Source organism: Chiloscyllium plagiosum, unplaced genomic scaffold, assembly GCF_037043375.1.
Source record: "Chiloscyllium plagiosum isolate Xiang-an unplaced genomic scaffold, Cpla_swu_hap1 HiC_scaffold_11, whole genome shotgun sequence".
Classification (NCBI taxonomy): domain Eukaryota; kingdom Metazoa; phylum Chordata; class Chondrichthyes; order Orectolobiformes; family Hemiscylliidae; genus Chiloscyllium; species Chiloscyllium plagiosum.
The window spans coordinates 74,398,067-74,424,321 of NW_028270149.1; the positions used below are offsets into that span (position 1 = coordinate 74,398,067).

At 52.9% G+C, this 26,255-nt stretch overlaps 1 protein-coding gene across 2 annotated transcripts in view; it reads right to left on the minus strand.

Annotated features, from left to right (window-relative positions):
- Positions 1 to 12,451, minus strand: part of chmp1b (charged multivesicular body protein 1B) — a 29,815-nt gene extending 17,364 nt beyond the window's left edge. For both annotated transcript variants that reach the window (XM_087992176.1, XM_087992177.1), the window contains exons 1-5: positions 12,332 to 12,451; positions 9,114 to 9,211; positions 7,376 to 7,522; positions 4,098 to 4,166; positions 554 to 661 (exon numbers count right to left, since the gene is read on the minus strand). In XM_087992176.1, coding sequence (XP_087848302.1) covers positions 554 to 661; positions 4,098 to 4,166; positions 7,376 to 7,522; positions 9,114 to 9,211; positions 12,332 to 12,350 — 441 coding nt within the window. In that variant the 5' untranslated portion in view covers positions 12,351 to 12,451. The remainder of the gene's footprint in view (positions 1 to 553; positions 662 to 4,097; positions 4,167 to 7,375; positions 7,523 to 9,113; positions 9,212 to 12,331) is intronic.
- Positions 12,452 to 26,255: the final 13,804 nt, after the last annotated feature.

Here is a 26,255-nt window from a genome sequence, read left to right on the forward strand (position 1 = left end):
ATACATTCACTTGTTTTGAATACTCTAATAAGTCTTCTAAGGTAAGACCCTTCCATTTGATACCCCATATTTGTGAAAGCGATCCTGGCAAGATTGCTGCCATTTTGCCGATTCTATGTTAGCATCAGGTGAAAACCAGCATTGCCACCAGCACGGTCTGCAACATGTCACTGACACCCAATTGAAATAGCAGAGCGAGCACATTGGAAGAACACATACTACACCAAGGCGCCAATGTGGCCATTACTCTCCAAATGATTACATGAATGTAGCCAAATTACCACTTCCACAAAATAGTTCCAGAATAAATTTCCAAACTCGGAGGCAAGTTTCTCATAAGTCATACCTTATACATAGTTTGCAATTAGAAGCTTTTGGTCTCTTTGTAATCTAGAATAATCAAAACTACAAGATAAAAATAGGCTACAAAGCTAAGCTTTCTCCATATTTTTGGAATAGCCCAAAGATCCCCAAAGGAGGACACGCATTACTTGTAACATAGAACATTACTTGGTCTACTTATCAGCAAATGCCAATGATAACTGTCTCTTACCTGTGGTGTAGTTAGAGTCGTTGTGCTGCTCATTGTGTCCTCCATTTGCTGGGTTTGTACATCTAACGTCTCAAATTGATGCTCAAATTTATCCATTAGAGCAGAAATCTGCATGAACGAGAAAGCATGGAACATTGCTCTCCACATGTCTGGACTTCATTAGCACAAATTAAAGGCACTGAGGAGGGCGATTTTACAAATTATTGGGGAAAAGATCTGGCACACCTATTTACCGATGTACATCTTATAAATTCTCATTTTATTTTCAATTATTGCAGTTCCTGTCTTCAACAGAGTGTACCTATTCACTGCTACAACACAAAATTATATCTTCTGGGCCTGGCATTTGTTTTTTTTAAATTTACACAGGGGATATGAAGGTGGGATGGGGGGGGAAACAGGGGTTCAATTGCAAGGCCTGAACTTTATGTCCATTCTTAATCTCCCTTCTGAAATTGCCCTTAGTGCTGAGCTGCTTTCCAGGACTACTATAATAGATTAGAAATAAAGAATACACACACTCTTTGTAGTTCCAGGTGTTTGACCCAGTGACAATGAAAGAATGTTTGATATAGTTCCAAATGAGGATGATGTATGGCTTGGAGGGGGTGTGCCAGTTTTCTCCTAGATGGCAGAAATCACAAGAATGGAAGGCGCGGTCAAAGGAACAATGGTGAATTGCTGCAGTGCGCCCTGTAGATGGTACACAGTGCTTTCCATGATGTTTCTGTGGTGAAGGGAGTGAATGCTGAAGGTGATGGATGGGGAACCAATCAAATAGATTTTCTTCTTGATGATAAGGAGGTTGAGTCTTGTTGGAACTGAACACATCCAGGGGGTATCCAATCGCACTCCAGATTTGAGATTCATAGGTGGTAAACCAGTATGGAGGAGTTGAAAGTGAGCTACTTGCCAAAGATTACACACATTCACTACGTTCCAACAAGAAAGAAAAGTTCCACGGGGAGGAGTACCATTTCTCTGGTGATTGCGATTTTCTTGAGATCCTCCCTACTTTCCATTTCCCCGATTTGCAGCTATTTCTGGTATATACTTTATATCCTCTATTCTAGGACAGTGTGCAGTTCTGGTCACCATACTACAAGGAAGGATGTGATTACATTAGAGTGCGTGCAGAGGAAATTCACTAGGATGTTGCCTGGGTTGGAGCATTTTAGCTATGAGGCACGCTAGCTAGGCATGAGACATTTTCTTTAGAGCAGAGATTGGCTGAGGGCGGGGGATCCTGATAGAGTTGTATATGAAGGGCATAGACAGGGCACAAAGGAAGCAGCTGTTCTCCTTAGTTGATGGGTCAACAGTGAGGGGGCACAATTTTAAGATGAAGGTAGGAAGTTTAAAAGGAATTCGAAGTGTTTTCCACACAGGATGATGGGAATCTAGAATAGACTGTTTAGGATGGTGAGAGAGACAGGAAACCTCACAATCCTTAAAACATATGTGGATAACAATTTGAAACATCATAACATTCAATGTTATGCACCAAGTATTGGAAAGTGGGATCAGTGTAGATAAATTGGTACAGACTCGATGGGCCAAAAGGTATTATCTGCGCTGTATGACTCTATGAACCACCTTTAGCAGCTACCTAAGTAAAATTTAAAGATAGTATCACACATAAAGCATATAATTGTGCAAAAGATAGTGGCAAGTCAGAACATTTGACAGAATATGAAACCTGGCAAAAGTGAGGACTGTAGATGCTGGAAACCAGAGTTTAGATCAGAGTGCTGCTGGAAAAGCACAGGAGGCCAGGCAGTATCCGAGGAGCAGGAAAATCGATGTTTTGGGCAAAAGCCCTTCATCAGGAATAGAGGCAGGGTGCCTGCAGAGTGGAGAGATAAATTGGGTGGGGGGGGGGGGCCGCTGGGGAGAAGGTAGCAAAGAGTACAATAGGTGAATGGGGGTGGGAATGGAGGTGATAGGTCAGAGGGGAGGGTGGAGTGGATAGGTGGGAAGGGAGATTGTCAGGTAGGACAGGTCATGGGGACAGTGCTGAGCTGGAAGTTTGGAACTGGGGTACGGTGGGGGGAGGGGAAATGAGGAAACTGGTGAAGTCCACATTGATGGCCTGGGGTTGAAGTGTTTCGAGGCGGATTGTGAGGCATTCTTCCTCCTGGCGTTGGGTGGTGAGGGAGCGGCGGTGGAGGAGGCCCAGGACCTGCATGTCCTCGGCAGAGTTGGGCCACAGGGCGGTGGGGTTGATTGGTGCGGGTGTCCCGGAGATGTTCCCTGAAGCGCTCTGCGAGGAGGCGTCCAGTAGAGGAGACCGCATTGTGAGCGACGGATACAATAAATGACATTGGTGGATATGCAGGTGAAACTTTGATGGATGTGGAAGGCTCCTTTGGGGCCTTGGATGGTGGTGAGGGAGAAAGGTCGTCAAGAATAAGTGGAAACATGATTAATCAGATCGGCCATAACTTTACTGAATAAAGGAACAGACTCAATTTGAGGAGCCAAGGGACTTGCGTCTGCTCGTAATTTGTAGTTTTGCATGAGATCCTCGTCTCTGACATGCTGTTGTAGCAACGTTAACATGGCTTGTCTAGATCAAATCGTTGTCAGTTACACACCAAAACGTTAATATTTGGGGGATTCGGTGATGATAATGCTACTGAATGTCAAGGAACATCCTGTTCTGTAGATGGTTGCATTTGTTCTTTTTGAAGTATTCACTTCCATATGCAACTTTATATCACAAAAGAAATTTGCTTCTCATCCCTGTTGTACACAAAAATCTGCTTGTTTTTTTTTTAAAACAGATACAGTAGCCACATAGTCTTTAAGAAACAAACATGGATAATATTTTAAATTGTGTCCCCTGGAAAGACTGGTCAGAATTTCTGAATATTAAAATTCTCTAATGTCTTCTCCATCACAATTTTTAAAATTCTATTGTATGAATGCCATTCACTTGAGAGGTATAAAGTGAACCCATCAGAAAAGCAATGAAACATTTAAAGGTTCATTCACAATAGACTGAGAAGTCAAAGTCAGTAAAGTTTTGCTTCTTTGACAGCTTTATTATTGGCTGGCAAGTGCTCGGATCTTCATTCCTGATCTCAGAATCATATTTGCACCTGGCAATGAATTATATTGCTGCTGTTTTCGGGCAAATTAGATCAAAACCATCTCTTAAGCATTCTCTTTCTTTGTAGGAGTATATTGTGGGCTTTGTGGACAATCATCATGGCTGATGCAACACAGATTTTCTTTCGATGGAATGGGTCAGAATCAAATGACAAACAGTCACAATAAAAATTCAAATTCTGGGATCCAATAAGCCCCCGATTTCAGGATCTGATCAAATGAAAGGGGACATTGTTCTACACAGTCTCATATTAATGAATTTCTGTAATATTACACTGCACAGAAATGGTACATACACAAAAAATGCAGTAACCATTACAAATCCACACTAAATTACTAAAGAACGCAAACCTTCACTGAGACATACAGCCACAATGATGGGAAAGGAGATTTTACATATTAAACTAATGCCATTTAAATTAAATGATACCTTTTCTAGGTTCATGCTTTTCAAGGTGACGTCCATGGATTTGACAACACCTGCCATAGATTTGGTTACCTGAAACAAAAAATGTAATAATTTCAATAAATACAGAAAATAACTCAGTCATAATCAATCTGTACAACAAACTGCTACTCAACAGATCATTTATAATAAACAGACACAATGTCAGGGATTAATTTGTCATAATTACAAGGTAAAGACACTTAATTTGCAAGTGGCATTGTTAGCCTGACATAATAGCTTCTTGTATTGGAGATGATACAAAGCGAAGCACCAACATTCCTGATGTTAAACTTGCAGTATAAGAGCAAAAGCAGAACTTCTAAGGAGGAGTCACTGGACTTGAAATGTTAACTCGGATTTCTCTTTAGAGATGTTGTCAGATCTGATAAGCTTTTCCAACAATTTCTGCTTTTGCTTCTGATTCACAGCATCCGCAGCTCTTTGTTTTTTGTAGTTTAGGAGATTGTAGGAATACATAGATGCTGATAACATTAATGGTTGTGTGGAGTTGTTGGCTTCAATTTTGCTCATATCCCATGAGTGATTTTGGCAGTCATTTGACATGCAGTCCAAGGACAGTTGACTTTTTGACTTGCACAGTTTATATGCAACATGATGGTGGTATGATTACTGGTTGACACTTCTTCAGTTATGATAAGAATGATTGCAAAACATAATTCACATAGTTTGGTCTCCTGACAAGATAGTTAGGGTCAGGTTCTCGTTCATACACTAGAATAAATCCTGCATCAAAAACAGAATGCAAATAACCTATTGCTCTGACCACATGCTGGAAAAAGGTGTAAGACAAGCAACTTGTATTTTTAATGTAGTCATGATGTGGAGGTGCCCGTGTTGGACTGGGGTAGACAAAGTTGAAAATCACACAACACCACATTATAGTCTAACAGGTTTAATTGGAGTTATAAGGTTTTGCTGCACTGCTCCGTGACAAGTTACCTGACGAAGGAGTAGCACTCCGAAAGCTTGTACTTTCAAATAAACCTGTTGGACTATAATCCGGTATTGTGAGATTTTTAATGTTTAATGTAGACTAACCTCTTATGGTTCTTCAGAGGAAAGATACAAAAGTAGTTCTGGACCTTTAATGGGTCATTAGGAAAGGACACTAAAGGTTTGCTTAAAGAGTGAGTTTTAAGCAACAAGTTTCAGATACATTGTGCCTTAAACATTGTAAAACATCCCAAACATGCACTAATATCAAGATCTTTGACCAGGCCAACGGCCCAGCATCAAGGTACTGACTGCCCTGGGCTGGGAACGTCATCCTCATTACCAACACAAGACTCCCAGCCCTGAAACGGCATGTGAGCCCCAGGTGGACAGAGGAAGCGCATCAGGGAAACCCTCAGGGCCTCACTGGTAAAGTGTGACATTTCCACAGACACCTGGGAATCACTGGCACAAGACCATCCAAAATGGAGTCGTAGTATCCAGGAACGCACCGAGCACCTTGAAACTTGCCATCGGAAAACAGCGGAAGCCAGGCAGAAATGCACGGCCACATCAATGCCCCTCCTACTCCTTCCTACAACCACTTTCTGCCCCAAGTGAAACCAAGCCAGCAGCAGCTATATTGGTCTGTACAGTTACCTACGGACTCACGCTGAGAGTGGAAGAGATTCATCCTCACCTGTGAGGGACTGCCAATGATGCAATCAAAAAATCGTGAGATCAATGGCCATGGAAGGATTTGAAGATTAATGACAAGAAACTTGGCCGAAAGGTGAATAAGTTCAACTCAAAATTGGGAAAACAGATGTAAATGCAGAGAAGGCTGAAGGAGGGAATTCACCACTTTGGGCTCAATGCACACTGGCATTGTTGAAAATAAACTGGGGATGTCAGAAAAGGAGCAGAGAGATTTTGGGACTGGAGGAGGAAACATGACTATTATATCACTAGAAGCTATGCAGTCATTTGAAGGTGTGGATGATCATTTTAAAACCGATGCATTGTCAAATCAGAAGTCAGTGCAGTGAGTTAGCAGAGGGTTATTGGTACAAAAACAGGAGAAGCAGGTACACAGAAAGGGAAAGAATTCAAGAAAAGCTGGAAATGGGTACAAAAATATTGTTGGCATGAAGCAAAATGAGTGAAGTTGGACGAGGAGCCAGAGTGAGAAGAACAAAGAATTTGAAGATGTTACAGAGCCAGAAGTATTTACTGAAATAGGGATGTGAATGACTGTGAAGCGAATTAAACACAGGGATGAGAATGTTAAATGTGAGGCGCTGAAGAATCGGTTGCTGATTTAGGTAAGCAATACCCAAATGATGAGCGAGTGGGATTTGATCAGGAAAGAGGAACTAGCTGAAGGAAGATCACAATAGGCAAAGAATGATGGGCCAGTAATTGCAATGGTTCAAGCTGAAAGTGACATGGGCACAAATGAGGAGCTCTGGCAGGCATCATATGAAGGTAGAAGCAGGAAGTCTGGGTGATGGGAAGGATACAGCACTGATTCAGATAGAAAAACCATTTAAAAATAAAAATTGTTTCAGCCTGACGCACAGACAATGGAGATGATTAGTAGCAAGGGCATAACGTTTGCAGTAGGGGACAGAATACAAAAGCTAGTTATCCTGCAGATATTGAACTTGTAACAACTGTGCCTCATTCAAGAAAGGGAGTTGGTAAAGAAATCTAACAATGTGTCATAAAAAGACAATATACAAATGAGAAAATAAAAATAGTACACAATAGATTCCTAAAAGATGTCAGAGGTAGCATGCAGAGCAAGGAAGAGAAACGACTGCTGGAGAAGCTCTGGCCACGAGTCGACAGGCAGGAGTGGAAGCATGCACGAGCAGTCCCGTTAAGATGAAGAATGGTGCAGAGGTGCTGTACGAAGCTGATGCGGTCAAACATGTCACTAGTTGAGCTGTTGCACTCGTTGCAAGGTGACAGTGCACCAGTGTTGCAGAGGATGTAATGTAACTATTCTTAAAGCTGTTTAACATTTGTGAAACCTGACTGAAGTGAGTTACAGGGATCTCTCCAGTTTCAAAGTGCACACAAATTTACAAGGTAGCAAAGCATATAGGGTAATTCATTATAAAAATACTATTGAGTAGCTACTTTTCATTAAATCTTAAATAGAAGTGTTATGGCTTAAGTCCTTATATTGACAAATAAAGTGAACATGTCAAGTTAAGTATGGCTTTTTAACACTTGGAAATGTTTTTCTATTGGCTCACATCTAAACATGCTTAGTTGATATGAAGAAGATCCATTACCTTGCCCATTGTAACTGCACTCTGCACACGTGCTGCAACAGCATCCACTCTGGCACTCATACGCAAAAAGTTAATGGACTGGTTCTTTTGTCGGATTGCATTTTCCGCATGTATTTTTGCTATTTCCATATTACCTTTCTGAATTGCCTGTAAACAAACACAAATCAGATGATGTGAAAAAACAGACAATTCAATTTGGATAAGTTACACTTTGTATCTGAAAGTCACACTGGGGCAAGAATAATCGTTGTATCTACTTCACAATAAATCTGATGCCTTCCCTTTCAATCCTCCAAAAATGGTTGTTTGTTAGTGCAGTAAAAATTACACTGATGGGCCTCTCTATTGAAAAACTTTCCATCTTCCACCAAATGCCATGTCAATCAACTTCTTTTTCAATGTCGTGAAAAATTGTATGTTGCAAATCTTACATCTGTATGCAATCCTGACTACAAAATAAAAAACTTACAGCTGCAAACTTTACCACACAAAATTCTTATTTTCCATAACATTTTTGAACTAGATGACAAACCTATTCCTCAACTTTCATTTAAAATTAATTTATGTAATAAAAATGTCAGCCAGAAATCTCAGAATGCCAGACAGTTGTGACAAAGTGGAGCAAATCAATAGGTTTTCCTCAACTATTCCTCAAGTAATCTCTTAAAGCTACGAGGATTTACTTGTGCTATATACAGTTGCACACTTTATTCTCCCTTACCAAAATCTGTTTCTTTTTTCTCTTTGAAATGTATCAAAGTTTGTGGTTTGCCAGGGATGGATTTGCTTTCAAGTGTAAACTGGTACTACCCTCTCCAATTTACCTAAAGAAAGAAAAGTTTGACACTAATACTTGTTAGTCAATGACAAACTGTCTTGCCTAGTGAGATTAAGGTGAGAAATAAAAATGTAAACTAAGCAGCCAATAAGTGGTGCTATGCATGTTTGCATTACTTTTTGCACAGTTGCACAATGTAGTTTTACAAAAACTTATAGGGCAACTTTAGAAAGCCTTCTGCCCTGATCAAACCAAAGTTTTCCCACTGAACTCTTAGCAGTTGTATAGATATCTCTGTCTCCTCTCCACACAAAAGAAAATGACAGCACGATACAGTCAACATCTCAAGTGCTGGCCCCTACAGAATTCCATATCCTGGACAAGTGAATCATATGGAATCGCAGCCTCAATCTGATGCCTTGCAGGGTCCCTGGCGCTGCAAGGCAGCAGTGTTAACCACTGAGCCACTGTGACATGTCTAAAACAGAGGGCATTTCCATGCGTTAAACTGGAACATAGCTCATCCATGCAAACGATCAGCGCGACTGAGCACCAGCAAAGTGGCAGCAGTGGGATTCTGATGATACAAAAATCTACCAACCGCAGACCACTAGCAGACAGCTCTTGACAGAACTTTTAAGCAATTCCTTTAATGTGGTTAACACAGAGGAGCTGCTTTCACCCAGTTTCACTTATTCCCGAGAGTCAAAGTTGAGGTCATCTGATGTAATGAACAGGATTTTATACTTTGATTTGCTGAAAATGCAACCCCTGGTGATGATGATAATGAGCAACTGAAGCAGAACATATCGTAGGAAGAGAGAATTATGCCAGAAGGCAAAGTATAAGCTAAGGTTAGTGTTTCAGTGACATGGTTAACCAGCTAGAAATATGTCTGGTTCAGGAACATCCATCTTTCCTCACCCAGCCGTGATGAAAAAAATGGAGGACGTAAATTACCTTTTTGATTTTAGCTTTCTCAGTTTTTTCTTCTTTATCACATTTCTTGGCACTTCTCGAAAGCTCCTTTGCAGCAAACTTAAGGTTGAACAAGTGTTCTGGAAAGAAATGTTAAGGATGCACTGTCCAACATGTTCACTGCTATTCACGCAGTGTGCAATAGCCCAACAGTAGTAACGTGGAAAAAAACTTTGCCCTGACTTAATGTTTATTTGTAGCTGGGATAGACCAAGTGATACAAGGTTATCTAATAAATTCCAATTTCAAAATATTAACAGTGTAATTTAATATAAATTAATTTCAACCCAAGTATAGATATTAAAATACAAGTAAATGCTCTTATTGTGGATATTAAGGAAGCAATAAACAAATTTAAAGGCACTAAACGACTTACTACATAAGGAGCAAATTACAGTGGATGCTGGAATATGTTCTGAAAACAAAAAAATGCTGGAAGTCACAGCAGGTCAGGCAGCATCCGTAGAGAGACAAGCAAACTAATATTTCTTCACCATCAGCTCTGAAGAGTCATCTAGACTCAATATGTTAGCTTGCTCGCTATCCACAGATGCTGTCTGACCTGGTGTGATTTCCAGCATTTTGTGTTTTCAGGACTTACTAATCAACTTGCTTTACTTCTTTCAGTGATTGCTCAAAAACCTACCAGGCTGACCAAGACTTTGGGCATCTGCCATAACATCTCCTTCTGCAGCTTGGTGTAATATGTTATAATTGCTCCTCTGTAGGGAATACACACCAACTAAATCGCATATGTTTCTTGAAACTTGAAAAACAGTTTGATTAGTCATATAAACCCATTTTTCCTTTTAGGTGGATGTGAGCAGCAAAATCATCACCGGAATGATACCAGTGATTGCTATGCAGCGAAAGCATGGCAAGAGTCAGACAACAGTTGACTGGATATCTGAATGTGAGTACCAGGAAATAACCTCCCTGAAGTATTTCAATGACATCAGAAAACATGAGGGAGAGGCTTGGGCAATTCATTAGTCACATGATTCCCAAAGCAAGCTTGTTGTTACAATCTCTCCGAGTCACTGATGGCTATTTTTATTAATTCACACCAGAAGTTTTCAGGTCAACAGGAAGTCCAATTTAAGTGCCACAAACACAAGGAAAACTATTTGTGTTAAAACAAAATATTCTTACAGCAGGGTCAACAACTCTGATTAAATTACACAAGTTTGACAACCGACAAGTTCCAAAGGTATAGTGAACATGCAACTTAGTGAACAAGCCAGTTTCCTGAAGGGCTGCTCAAATGTCAAGCATTTACAAAACATGATACATGCCTCAGAACTCAAATAGATTTGAGTCATTTGAAACATAAACTGGATAGTTTGAAGGAAATTAAGGATGGACAATAATTGCTGTCCTTGCCAACACCTATCCCATGAACAAAAAATAGTAAGGTTCTATATGCATATTTGCCAAATGGCTTTTTTTTTAAATCACATGCAGAATTAAACTGAATAGCAGGTCATCAAAGTAGTGAATTTAGACAAACTAGAATAGCAAATATCACTTATTCATGATGCAGAATAACCAAATGTTTAATTATGCACAATTCTAGATGACAGTACCCTGAACCGATTTACATATTCAGTGCTTGGGTTCAGCAAATCTTAACATCATAAATAAAGTTGAAAATAATACTGTCAGAATGAGATGTCATGAAAACATCAGAGACACACAGTCCAGGGCACACGAGCAGTGACAAGCAGCAACCGCAGACAGAGTTGGGGAAATGCCAGAAAAGAAGATAGAAGTTAACAACTGTCAACAGCAGAAAAAAAAACTGAACTTCAACTGTCAATCTCAGCAAGAGTCAAATTCAACTGGGAAAACCTGGTGCATAATATTTTACAACCAAGAAACACTGTAGATTATTTCAGCATATACAGGGTACTTTGCAAGTTGAAATGGAATTTATATTAGTTTGGTCAGAAACAGCTCAGGCACTAACATAACTTTAAAAATATTCACCAAATGGTAAGTGTAAACACATTAGATTAGATTACTTACAGTGTGGAAACAGGCCCTTCGGCCCAACAAGTCCACACCGACCCGCCGAAGCGTAACCCACCCATACCCCTACATTTACCCCTTTACCTAACACTACGGGCAATTTAGCATGGCCAATTCACCTGACTTGCACATCTTTGTGACTGTGGGAGGAAACTGGAGCCCCCGGAGGAAACCCACGCAGACACGGGGAGAACGTGCAAACTCCACACAGTCAGTCGCCTGAGTCGGGAATTGAACCCGGGTCTCTGGCGCTGCGAGGCAGCAGTGCTAACCACTGTGCCACCGTGCCGCCCAACATAGTTGCTGGCTTGCGGAAGAACGAAATGTGACATTTGTTTTGTTTTGTGTGAACTAGTAGTTTGCTAAATTGCACATCTCAAGGCTGGGCTTTCTGTCACAGAGACAGAATGTACATAAAAAACGATACCAATAAAAAAAATGAAAAATGCTCCAGACAGAACAATGGCTAGCAGTTTAAAGCTAGAGTATATTAGTATATTCATGGATCCAAATATAACTCCTCAGAAAATACAATTTAATTTCGAAGGAGTTTCCATTACTCTCATACCCAACTTGCATCAATCACATTTTTCCTATGAATTCACGTGTGGGAAAAGCGAAAGCATTGCAAAAACATTACCAAGAAGAACTTTAAAAGGGGTTGACAGAAGGAACGGAGAGTCAACACGTACGTACACAGGAAAATACTCAAATGTCTCCAAACAAATCTAAGAAGAAAACATGCCATTCCCTTGGCACTCGTCTGAACCACAGTTGGGTGTGATTAGAAAACAAAACCTTCTCACCTAGACCCACGGTCACACTTGGTTTGTATCCAAAAAAAGAGACAGATTGATTAGAAATCAAGATTCTGGACTAACTCAGCAACTCATTGTACCTGCCAGACCCCAGGGGAGCAGCTCTCCCCAGGTACAGTACAGGACCTGGAGACAATCTGTGAGGACAGGGCCAGATACACCCGGGGCCACTGTCAGGCGGCTCCGGCCCAGCCCGGCCCGGCCCGGCACAGCCAGCTCCCCACACCCGGTAGACTCGCTCCCTGAACCGGTATCGCCTCCCGAGGAAGGCCAAGGCCAGGCCTCCGTGTTACTGTCCTCTCCTCTCCCGCGGGCCATGGGCGGTGGGTGGGGGGAGGGAGGTAAGGATACTCTCAAGGCTGGACGACATCTTCAAGGCCCCGGGCAAGTCTCCAGCGGATCAGCGGCGCGACCGTCCGACCGACCATCAACAAGCAGCAACACTTCCGCTTCCTGCTGCGGCGTCATGACGTCACAGAGGGAAACACTCCTGGCGTATCGCGTCATCACGGTCCGCAATTAACCCATTCACTGCCCAACCATCCCCCCCACACTCTCACTGACCCCATCCCCCCCCACACTCTCACTGACCCCATCCCCCCCACACTCTCACTGACCCCATCCCCCCCCCACACTCTCACTGACCCCATCCCCCCCCCACACTCTCACTGACCCCATCCCCCCCCCACACTCTCACTGACCCCATCACCCCCCCACACTCTCACTGACCCCATCCCCCCCACACTCTCACTGACCCCATCCCCCCCCCACACTCTCACTGACCCCATCCCCCCCCCACACTCTCACTGACCCCATCCACCCCAAACCCCCCACACTCTCACTGACCCCATCCCCCCCCCACACTCTCACTGACCCCATCCCCCCCCCACACTCTCACTGACCCCATCCACCCCAAACCCCCCACACTCTCACTGACCCCATCCCCCCCCCACACTCTCACTGACCCCATCCCCCCCCCACACTCTCACTGACCCCATCCACCCCCCCCACACTCTCACTGACCCCATCCCCCCCCACACTCTCACTGACCCCATCCCCCCCCCACACTCTCACTGACCCCATCCCCCCCCCACACTCTCACTGACCCCATCCCCCCCCCACACTCTCACTGACCCCATCCCCCCCCCACACTCTCACTGACCCCATCACCCCCCCACACTCTCACTGACCCCATCCCCCCCACACTCTCACTGACCCCATCCCCCCCCCACACTCTCACTGACCCCATCCCCCCCCCCACACTCTCACTGACCCCATCCCCCCCCCACACTCTCACTGACCCCATCCCCCCCCACACTCTCACTGACCCCATCCCCCCCCCACACTCTCACTGACCCCACCCCCCCCACACTCTCACTGACCCCATCACCCCCCCACACTCTCACTGACCCCATCCCCCCCCCACACTCTCACTGACCCCATCCCCCCCCCACACTCTCACTGACCCCATCCACCCCAAACCCCCCACACTCTCACTGACCCCATCCCCCCCCCCACACTCTCACTGACCCCATCCCCCCCCACACTCTCACTGACCCCATCCCCCCCCCACACTCTCACTGACCCCATCCACCCCAAACCCCCCACACTCTCACTGACCCCATCCCCCCCCCCACACTCTCACTGACCCCATCCACCCCCCCCACACTCTCACTGACCCCATCCCCCCCCCCACACTCTCACTGACCCCATCCCCCCCCCACACTCTCACTGACCCCATCCCCCCCCCCACACTCTCACTGACCCCATCCCCCCCCCACACTCTCACTGACCCCATCCCCCCCCACACCCTCACTGACCCCATCCCCCCCCACACTCTCACTGACCCCATCCACCCCCCCCACACTCTCACTGACCCCATCCCCCCACACTCTCACTGACCCCATCCCCCCCACACTCTCACTGACCCCATCCCCCCCCCACACTCTCACTGACCCCATCCGCCCCCACACTCTCACTGACCCCATCACCCCCAAACCCCCCACACTCTCACTGACCCCATCCGCCCCCACACTCTCACTGACCCCATCCCCCCCAAACCCCCCACACTCTCACTGACCCCATCCCCCCCCCACACTCTCACTGACCCCATCCCCCCCAAACCCCCCACACTCTCACTGACCCCATCCCCCCCCCACACTCTCACTGACCCCATCCGCCCCCACACTCTCACTGACCCCATCACCCCCAAACCCCCCACACTCTCACTGACCACACCCCCCCCACACTCTCACTGACCACATCCCCCCCCACACTCTCACTGACCCCATCCCCCCTCACACTCTCACTGACTCCATCACCCCCAAACCCCCGACACTCTCACTGACCCCATCCCCCCCCACACTCTCACTGACCACATCCCCCCCCACACTCTCACTGACCCCATCACCCCCAAACCCCCCACACTCTCACTGACCACATCCCCCCCCCACACTCTCACTGACCCCATCCCCCCCACACTCTCACTGACCCCATCCCCCCCACACTCTCACTGACTCCATCACCCCCAAACCCCCGACACTCTCACTGACCCCATCCCCCCCCCACACTCTCACTGACCACATCCCCCCCCACACTCTCACTGACCCCATCCCCCCCACACTCTCACTGACCCCATCCCCCCCCCACACTCTCACTGACCCCATCCGCCCCCACACTCTCACTGACCCCATCACCCCCAAACCCCCCACACTCTCACTGACCACATCCCCCCCCCACACTCTCACTGACCCCATCCCCCCCCACACTCTCACTGACCCCATCCGCCCCACACTCTCACTGACCCCATCACCCCCAAACCCCCCACACTCTCACTGACCACATCCCCCCCCACACTCTCACTGACCCCATCCGCCCCAACACTCTCACTGACCCCATCACCCCCCCACACTCTCACTGACCCCATCCACCCCACACTCTCACTGACCCCATCCACCCCACACTCTCACTGACCCCATCACCCCCCCACACTCTCACTGACCCCATCACCCCCCCACACTATCACTGACCCCATCACCCCCCACACTCTCACTGACCCCATCACCCCCCAAACTCTCACTGACCCCATCACCCCCCACACTCTCACTGACCCCATCACCTTCCAAACCCCCCACACTCTCACTGACCCCATCACCCCCCACACTCTCACTGACCCCATCACCTCCCAAACCCCCCACACTCTCACTGACCCCATCCCCCCCACACTCTCACTGACCCCATCACCCCCCATCCCCCCCCCCACACTCTCACTGACCCCATCACCCCCCATCACCCCCCCACACTCTCACTCACCCCATCACCCCCCACACTCTCACTGACCCCATCACCCCCCATCACTCCCCACACTCTCACTGACCCATCACCCCCATCACCCCCCCACACTCTCACTGACCCCATCAACCCCCATCACCCCCCACACTCTCACTGACCCCATCACCTCCCAAACCCCCCACACTCTCACTGACCCCATCCCCCCCACTCTCTCACTGACCCCATCACCTCCCAAACCCCCCACACTCTCACTGACCCCATCACCTCCCAAACCCCCCACACTCTCACTGACCCCATCACCCCCAAACCCCCCACACTCTCACTGACCCCATCACCCCCCACACTCTCACTGACCCCATCACCTCTCAAACCCCCCACACTCTCACTGACCCCATCCCCCCCACACTCTCACTGACCCCATCACCCCCCACACTCTCACTGACCCCATCACCTCCCAAACCCCCCACACTCTCACTGACCCCATCCCCCCCACACTCTCACTGACCCCATCACCTCCCAAACCCCCCACACTCTCACTGACCCCATCACCTCCCAAACCCCCCACACTCTCACTGACCCCATCCCCCCCACACTCTCACTGACCCCATCACCCCCAAAGCCCCCACACTCTCACAGACCCCATCACCCCCAAACCCCCCACACTCTCACTGACCCCATCACCCCCCAAACCCCCCACACTCTCACTGACCCCATCACACCCAAACCCCCCACACTCTCACTGACCCCATCACCCCCCAAACCCCCCACACTCTCACTGACCCCATCCCCCCCACACTCTCACTGGCCCCATCCCCCCAAACCCCCCACACTCTCACTGACCCCATCCCCCCCCACACTCTCACTGACCCCATCCCCCCAAACCCCCCACACTCTCACTGACCTCACACCCCCCCACACTCTCACTGACCCAATCCCCCCCAAAGCCCCCACACTCTCACTGACCTCATCCCCCCACACTCTCACTGACCCCATCGCCCCCACACCCCCCACACTCTCACTGACCCCATCACCCCCACACTCTCACTGACCCCATCACCCCCAAACCCCCCACACTCTCACTGACTCCATCCCCCCAAACCCCCCACACTCTCACTGACCCCATCCCCCCACACTCTCACTGACCCCATCACCCCCAAACCCCCCACACTCGCACTGACCCCATCACCCCCAAACCCCCCACACTCTCACTTACCCCATCCACCCCACACTCTCACTGACCCCAAACCCCCCACACTCTCACTGACCCCATCCACCCCCACACTCTCACTGACCCCAAACCCCCCACACTCTGACCGCATCCACCCCACACTCTCACTGACCCCATCCCCCCCACACTCTCACTGACCCCAAACCCCCCACACTCTCACTGACCCTATCCCCCCCAAACCCCCCACACTCTCACTGACCCCATCCCCCCCACACTCTCACTGACCCCATCCACCCCACACTCTCACTGACCCCATCCACCCCACACTCTCACTGACCCCATCCCCCCCAAACCCCCCACACTCTCACTGAACCCATCCCCCCCACACACTCACTGACCCCATTCCCCGAAACCCCCTACACTCTCACTGACCCCATCCCCCCCACACTCTCACTGACCCCATCCCCCCCACACTCTCACTGACTCCATCACCCCCAAACCCCCGACACTCTCACTGACCCCATCCCCCCCCCACACTCTCACTGACCACATACCCCCCCACACTCTCACTGACCCCATCCCCCCCACACTCTCACTGACCCCATCCCCCCCCACACTCTCACTGACCCCATCCGCCCCCACACTCTCACTGACCCCATCACCCCCAAACCCCCCACACTCTCACTGACCACATCCCCCCCCCACACTCTCACTGACCCCATCCCCCCCCACACTCTCACTGACCGCATCCGCCCCACACTCTCACTGACCCCATCACCCCCAAACCCCCCACACTCTCACTGACCACATTCCCCCCCCACACTCTCACTGACCCCATCCGCCCCAACACTCTCACTGACCCCATCACCCCCCCACACTCTCACTGACCCCATCCACCCCACACTCTCACTGACCCCATCCACCCCACACTCTCACTGACCCCATCACCCCCCCACACTCTCACTGACCCCATCACCCCCCCACACTATCACTGACCCCATCACCCCCCATCACCCCCCACACTCTCACTGACCCCATCACCCCCCAAACTCTCACTGACCCCATCACCCCCCACACTCTCACTGACCCCATCACCTTCCAAACCCCCCACACTCTCACTGACCCCATCACCCCCCACACTCTCACTGACCCCATCACCTCCCAAACCCCCCACACTCTCACTGACCCCATCCCCCCCACACTCTCACTGACCCCATCACCCCCCATCCCCCCCCCCCACACTCTCACTGACCCCATCACCCCCCATCACCCCCCCACACTCTCACTCACCCCATCACCCCCCACACTCTCACTGACCCCATCACCCCCCATCACTCCCCACACTCTCACTGACCCATCACCCCCATCACCCCCCCACACTCTCACTGACCCCATCAACCCCCATCACCCCCCACACTCTCACTGACCCCATCACCTCCCAAACCCCCCACACTCTCACTGACCCCATCCCCCCCACACTCTCACTGACCCCATCACCTCCCAAACCCCCCACACTCTCACTGACCCCATCACCTCCCAAACCCCCCACACTCTCACTGACCCCATCACCCCCAAACCCCCCACACTCTCACTGACCCCATCACCCCCCACACTCTCACTGACCCCATCACCTCTCAAACCCCCCACACTCTCACTGACCCCATCCCCCCCACATGCTCACTGACCCCATCACCCCCCACACTCTCACTGACCCCATCACCTCCCAAACCCCCCACACTCTCACTGACCCCATCCCCCCCACACTCTCACTGACCCCATCACCTCCCAAACCCCCCACACTCTCACTGACCCCATCACCTCCCAAACCCCCCACACTCTCACTGACCCCATCCCCCCCACACTCTCACTGACCCCATCACCCCCAAAGCCCCCACACTCTCACAGACCCCATCACCCCCAAACCCCCCACACTCTCACTGACCCCATCACCCCCCAAACCCCCCACACTCTCACTGACCCCATCACACCCAAACCCCCCACACTCTCACTGACCCCATCACCCCCCAAACCCCCCACACTCTCACTGACCCCATCCCCCCCACACTCTCACTGGCCCCATCCCCCCAAACCCCCCACACTCTCACTGACCCCATCCCCCCCCACACTCTCACTGACCCCATCCCCCCAAACCCCCCACACTCTCACTGACCTCACACCCCCCCACACTCTCACTGACCCAATCCCCCCCAAAGCCCCCACACTCTCACTGACCTCATCCCCCCACACTCTCACTGACCCCATCGCCCCCACACCCCCCACACTCTCACTGACCCCATCACCCCCACACTCTCACTGACCCCATCACCCCCAAACCCCCCACACTCTCACTGACTCCATCCCCCCAAACCCCCCACACTCTCACTGACCCCATCCCCCCACACTCTCACTGACCCCATCACCCCCAAACCCCCCACACTCGCACTGACCCCATCACCCCCAAACCCCCCACACTCTCACTTACCCCATCCACCCCACACTCTCAATGACCCCAAACCTCCCACACTCTCACTGACCCCATCCCACCCACACTCTCACTGACCCCAAACCCCCCACACTCTCACTGACCCCATCCACCCCCACACTCTCACTGACCCCAAACCCCCCACACTCTGACCGCATCCACCCCACACTCTCACTGACCCCATCCCCCCCACACTCTCACTGACCCCAAACCCCCCACACTCTCACTGACCCTATCCCCCCCAAACCCCCCACACTCTCACTGACCCCATCCCCCCCACACTCTCACTGACCCCATCCACCCCACACTCTCACTGACCCCATCCACCCCACACTCTCACTGACCCCATCCCCCCCAAACCCCCCACACTCTCACTGAACCCATCCCCCCCACACACTCACTGACCCCATTCCCCGAAACCCCCTACACTCTCACTGACCCCATCCCCCCCACACTCTCACTGACCCCATCCACCCCACACTCTCACTGACCCCATCCACCCCACACTCTCACTGACCCCATCCCCCCAAACCCCCCACACTCTCACTGACCCCATCCCCCCCACACTCTCACTGACCCCATCACCCACCCACACTCTCACTGACCCCATCCCCCCCACACTCTCACTGACCCCATCCCCCCCAAACCCCCCACACTCTCACTGACCCCATCACCCCCACACTCTCACTGAACCCATCCCCCCCAACCCCCCACACTCTCACTGACCCCATCACCCCCCACACTCTCACTGACCCCATCACCCCCCCACACTCTCACTGACCCCATCACCCCCCACACCCACACTGACCCCATCAACCCCACACTCACACTGACCCCATCCCCCCCAAACGCCCCACACTCTCACTGACCCCATCACCCCCCCACACTCTCACTGACCCCATCACCCCCCCACACTCTCACTGCCCAACCATCCCCCCCACACTCTCACTGACCCCATCACCCACCACACCCACACTGACCCCATCACCCCCACACTCTCACTGACCCCACCCCACCAAAACCCCACACTCTCACTGACCCCATCACCCCCCACACCCACACTGACCCCATCACCCCCACACTCTCACTGACCCCATCCCCCCCAAACCCCCCACACTCTCACTGACCCCATCACCCCCCCACACTCTCACTGACCCCATCCCCCCCAGACCACCCACACTCTCACTGACCCCATCACCCCCCCCCACACCCCCCCCACACTCTCACTGACCCCATCACCCCCCACACACTCACTGACCCCATCACCCCCCCACACTCTCACTGACCCCATCACCCCCCCCACACTCTCACTGACCCCATCACCCCCACACTCTCACTGACCCCACCCCCCCAAACCCCCCCACACTCTCACTGACCCCATCATCCCCCACACTCTCACTGACCCCATCAACCCCCACACTCTCACTGACCCCATCACCCCCCACACCCACACTGACCCCATCACCCCCAAACCCCCCACACTCTCACTGATCCCATCAAACCCCCACACTCTCACTGACCCCACCACCCACCCACACTCTCACTGACCCCATCCCCCCCAGACCACCCACACTCTCACTGACCCCATCACCCCCCCACACTCTCACTGACCCCATCACCCCCCCCACACTCTCACTGACCCCATCACCCCCACACTCTCACTGACCCCATTCCCCCAAACCCCCCACACTCTCACTGACCCCATCCCCCCCACACTCTCACTGACCCCATCCCCCCCACACGCTCACTGACCCCATCCCCCCAAACCCCCCACACTCTCACTGACCCCAAACCCCCCCACACTCTCACTGACCCCACCCCCCCACACTCTCACTGACTCCATCACCCCCAAACCCCCGACACTCTCACTGACCCCATCCCCCCCACACTCTCACTGACCCCATCACCCCCAAACCCCCCACACTCTCACTGACCACATCCCCCCCCACACTCTCACTGACCCCATCCCCCCCCACACTCTCACTGACCACATCCCCCCCCCACACTCTCACTGACCCCATCCCCCCCACACTCTCACTGACCCCGTCCCCCCCAAACCCCCCACACTCTCACTGACCCCATCCGCCCCCACACTCTCACTGACCCCATCACCCCCAAACCCCCCACACTCTCACTGACCACATCCGCCCCCCACACTCTCACTGACCACATCCCCCCCCCACACTCTCACTGACCCCACCCCCCCCACACTCTCACTGACCCCATCCGCCCCCACACTCTCACTGACCCCATCACCCCCAAACCCCCCACACTCTCACTGACCACATCCCCCCCCACACTCTCACTGACCCCATCCCCCCCCACACTCTCATTGACCCCATCCACCCCACACTCTCACTGACCCCATCACCCCCAAACCCCCCACACTCTCACTGACCACATCCCCCACCCCCACACTCTCACTGACCCCATCCGCCCCAACACTCTCACTGACCCAATCACACCCACACACACTCACTGACCCCATCACCCCCCCACACTCTCACTGACCCCATCACCCCCCCACACTCTCATTGACCCCACCCCCTTAAACCCCCCACACTCTCATTGAACCCATCACCCCCAAAATCCCCACACTCTCACTGACCCCATCACCCCCCCACACACTCACTGACCCCATCACCCCCCCACACTCTCACTGACCCCATCCCCCCCAAACCCCCCACACTCTCACTGACCCCATCCACCCCACACTCACTGACCCCAAACCCCCCACACTCTCACTGACCCCATCCCCCCCACACTCTCACTGACCCCATCCCCCCCAAACCCCCCACACTCTCACTGACCCCATCCACCCCACACTCTCACTGACCCCATCCCCCCCAAACCCTCACACTCTCACTGATCCCATCCACCCCACACTCTCACTGACCCCATCCACCCAACACTCTCACTGACCCCATCCCCCACAAACCCCCCACACTCTCACTGACCCCATCACCCCCAAACCCCCCACACTCTCACTGACCCCATCCCGCCCACACTCTCACTGACCCCATCACGCCCACACTCTCACTGACCCCATTCCCCCCACACTCTCACTGACCCCATCCCCCCCAAACCACCCACACTCTCACTGAACCCATCACCCCCCCACACTCTCACTGACCCCATCACCCCCCCCACACACTCACTGACCCCATCACCCCCCCACACACTCACTGACCCCATCACCCCTCCACACTCTCACTGACCCCATCCCCCCCACACTCTCACTGACCCCATTCCCCCCAAACCCCCCACACTCTCACTGACCCCATCCACACCACACTCTCACTGACCCTATCCACCCAACACTCTCACTGACCACATCCCCCACAAACCCCCCACACTCTCACTGACCCCATCACCCCCAAATCCCCCACACTCTCACTGACTCCATCCCCTCCACACTCTTACTGAGCCCATCCCCCCACACTCTCACTGACCCCATCCCCCCCACACTCTCACTGACCCCATTCCCCCCACACTCTCACTGACCCCATCCACCCAACACTCTCACTGACCCCATCCCCCACAAACCCCCCACACTCTCACTGACCCCATCAACCCCAAACCCCCCACACTCTCACTGACTCCACCCCCCCAAACCCCCCACACTCTCACTGACCCCATCCCCCCCAAACCCCCTACACTCTCACTGACCCCATCCCACCCAAACCCCCCACACTCTCACTGACCCCATCCCCCCCAAACACCCCACACTCTCACTGACCCCATCACCCCCAAACCCCCCACACTCTCACTGACCCCATCAACCCCCACACTCTCACTGACCCCATCACCCCCCCCCACACTCTCACTGACCCCATCAACCCTCCACAATCTCAATGACCCCATCCCCCCTCCACACTCTCACTGACCCCATCACCCCCCACACTCTCCACACTCTCACTGACCCCATCCCCCCCCATACCCCCCACACTCTCACTGACCCCATCACCCCCCCAACACTCTCACTGACCCCATCGCCCAGACACTCTCACTGACCCCATCATCCCCCCACACTCTCACTGACCCCATCCCCCCCACACACCCCACACTCTCACTGACCCCATCACCCCCCCACACTCTCACTGACCCCATCACCTGCCCACACTCTCAATGACCCCATCCCCACCCACACTCTCACTGACCCCATCACCCCCCCACACTCTCACTGACCCCATCACCCCCACACCCCCCACACTCTCATTGACCCCATCACCCCCCCCCCACACTCTCACTGACCCCATCACCCCCCAAACACTCTCACTGACCCCATCCCCCCCACATCCCCCACACTCTCACTGACCCCATCACCCCCCCACACTCTCACTGACCCCATCACCCCCCCACACTCTCACTGACCCCATCCCCCCCACACTCTCACTGACCCCATCACCCCCACACCCCCCACACTCTCATTGACCCCATCACCCCCCCCCCACACTCTCACTGACCCCATCACCCCCCAAACACTCTCACTGACCCCATCCCCCCACACACCCCACACTCGCACTGACCCCATCCTCCCCACACCCCCCACACTCTGACTGACCCCATCACCCCCCCACACACTCACTGACCCCATTCCCCCACACTCTCACTGAACCCATTCCCCCCACACCCCCCACACTCTCACTGACCCCATCAACACCCCACACTCTCACTGACCCCATCACCCCCCCCACACTCTCACTGACCCCATCCCCCCCACACACTCACTGACCCCATCACCCCCCACACTCTCACTGACCCCATCCCCCCTCCACACTCTCACTGACCCCATCACCCCCCCACACTCTCACTGACCCCATCACCCCCCACAAACTCACTGACCCCATCACCCCCCCACACTCTCACTGACCCCATCCCCCCCAAACCCCCCACCCTCCCTCTGACCCAATCACACCCACACACACTCACTGACCCCATCACCCCTCCACACTCTCACTGACCCCATCCCCCCCCCACACACTCTCACTGACCCCATCCCCCCCAAACCCCCCACACTCTCACTGACCCCATCACCCCCAAACTCCCCACACTCTCACTGACCCCATCACCCCCCCACACACTCACTGACCCCATCACCCCCCCACACTCTCACTGACCCCATCACCCCCAAACCCCCCACACTCTCACTGACCCCATCCACCCCACACTCTCACTGACCCCACAACCCCCACACTCTCACTGACCCCATCCCCCCCACACTCTCACTGACCCCAAACCCCCCACACTCTCACTGACCCCATCCACCCCACACTCTCACTGACCCCATCCCCCCCAAACTCACACACTCTCACTGATCCCATCCACCCCACACTCTCACTGACCCCATCACCCCCCACACTCTCACTGACCCCATCACCCCCCCACACTCTCACTGACCCCATCACCCCCACACCCACACTGACCCCATCACCCCCTCACTCACACTGACCCAATCCCCCCCAAACGCCCCACACTCTCACTGACCCCATCACCCCCAAACCCCCCACACTCTCACTGACTCCATCCCCCCAAACCCCCCACACTCTCACTGACCCCATCCCCCCACACTCTCACTGACCCCATCACCCCCAAACCCCCCACACTCGCACTGACCCCATCACCCCCAAACCCCCCACACTCTCACTTACCCCATCCACCCCACACTCTCAATGACCCCAAACCCCCCACACTCTCACTGACCCCATCCCACCCACACTCTCACTGACCCCAAACCCCCCACACTCTCACTGACCCCATCCACCCCCACACTCTCACTGACCCCAAACCCCCCACACTCTGACCCCATCCACCCCACACTCTCACTGACCCCATCCCCCCCACACTCTCACTGACCCCATCCCCCCCAAACCCCCCACACTCTCACTGACCCTATCCCCCCCAAACCCCCCACACTCTCACTGACCCCATCCACCCCACACTCTCACTGACCCCATCCACCCCACACTCTCACTGACCCCATCCACCCCACACTCTCACTGACCCCATCACCCCCCCACACTCTCACTGACCCCATCACCCCCCACACTCTCACTGACCCCATCACCCCCCATCACCCCCCACACTCTCACTGACCCCATCACCCCCCAAACTCTCACTGACCCCATCACCCCCCCACACACTCACTGACCCCATCACCCCCCCACACTCTCACTGACCCCATCCCCCCCAAACCCCCCACACTCTCACTGAACCCATCCCCCCCACACTCTCACTGACCCCATTCCCCCAAACCCCCTACACTCTCACTGACCCCATCCCCCCCACACTCTCACTGACCCCATCCCCCCCAAACCCCCCACACTCTCACTGAACCCATCCCCCCCACACTCTCACTGACCCCATTCCCCCAAACCCCCTACACTCTCACTGACCCCATCCCCCCCACACTCTCACTGACCCCATCCCCCCCACACTCACACTGACCCCATCCCCCCCAAAACCCCCACACTCTCACTGACCCCATACCCTCACACTCTCACTGACCCCATCCCCCCCACACTCTCACTGACCCCATCACCCACCCACACTCTCACTGACCCCATCCCCCCCACACTCTCACTGACCCCATCCCCCCAAACCCCCCACACTCTCACTGACCCCATCACCCCCACACTCTCACTGAACCCATCCCCCCCAACCCCCCACACTCTCACTGACACCATCACCGCCCACACTCTCACTGACCCCATCACCCCCCCACACTCTCACTGACCCCATCACCCCCCACACCCACACTGACCCCATCAACCCCACACTCACACTGACCCCATCCCCCCCAAACGCCCCACACTCTCACTGACCCCAACACCCCCCCACACTCTCACTGCCCAACCATCCCCCCCACACTTTCACTGACCCCATCACCCACCACACCCACACTGACCCCATCACCCCCACACTCTCACTGACCCCACCCCACCAAAACCCCACACTCTCACTGACCCAATCACCCCCCACACCCACACTGACCCCATCACCCCCACACTCTCACTGACCCCATCCCCCCAAAACCCCCCACACTCTCACTGACCCCATCACCCCCCCACACTCTCACTGACCCCATCCCCCCCAGACCACCCACACTCTCACTGACCCCATCACCCCCCCCACACCCCCCCCCACACTCTCACTGACCCCATCACCCCCCACACACTCACTGACCCCATCACCCCCCACACTCTCACTGACCCCATCACCCCCCCCCACACTCTCACTGACCCCATCACCCCCACACTCTCACTGACCCCACCCCCCCAAACCCCCCACACTCTCACTGACCCCATCATCCCCCACACTCTCACTGACCCCAT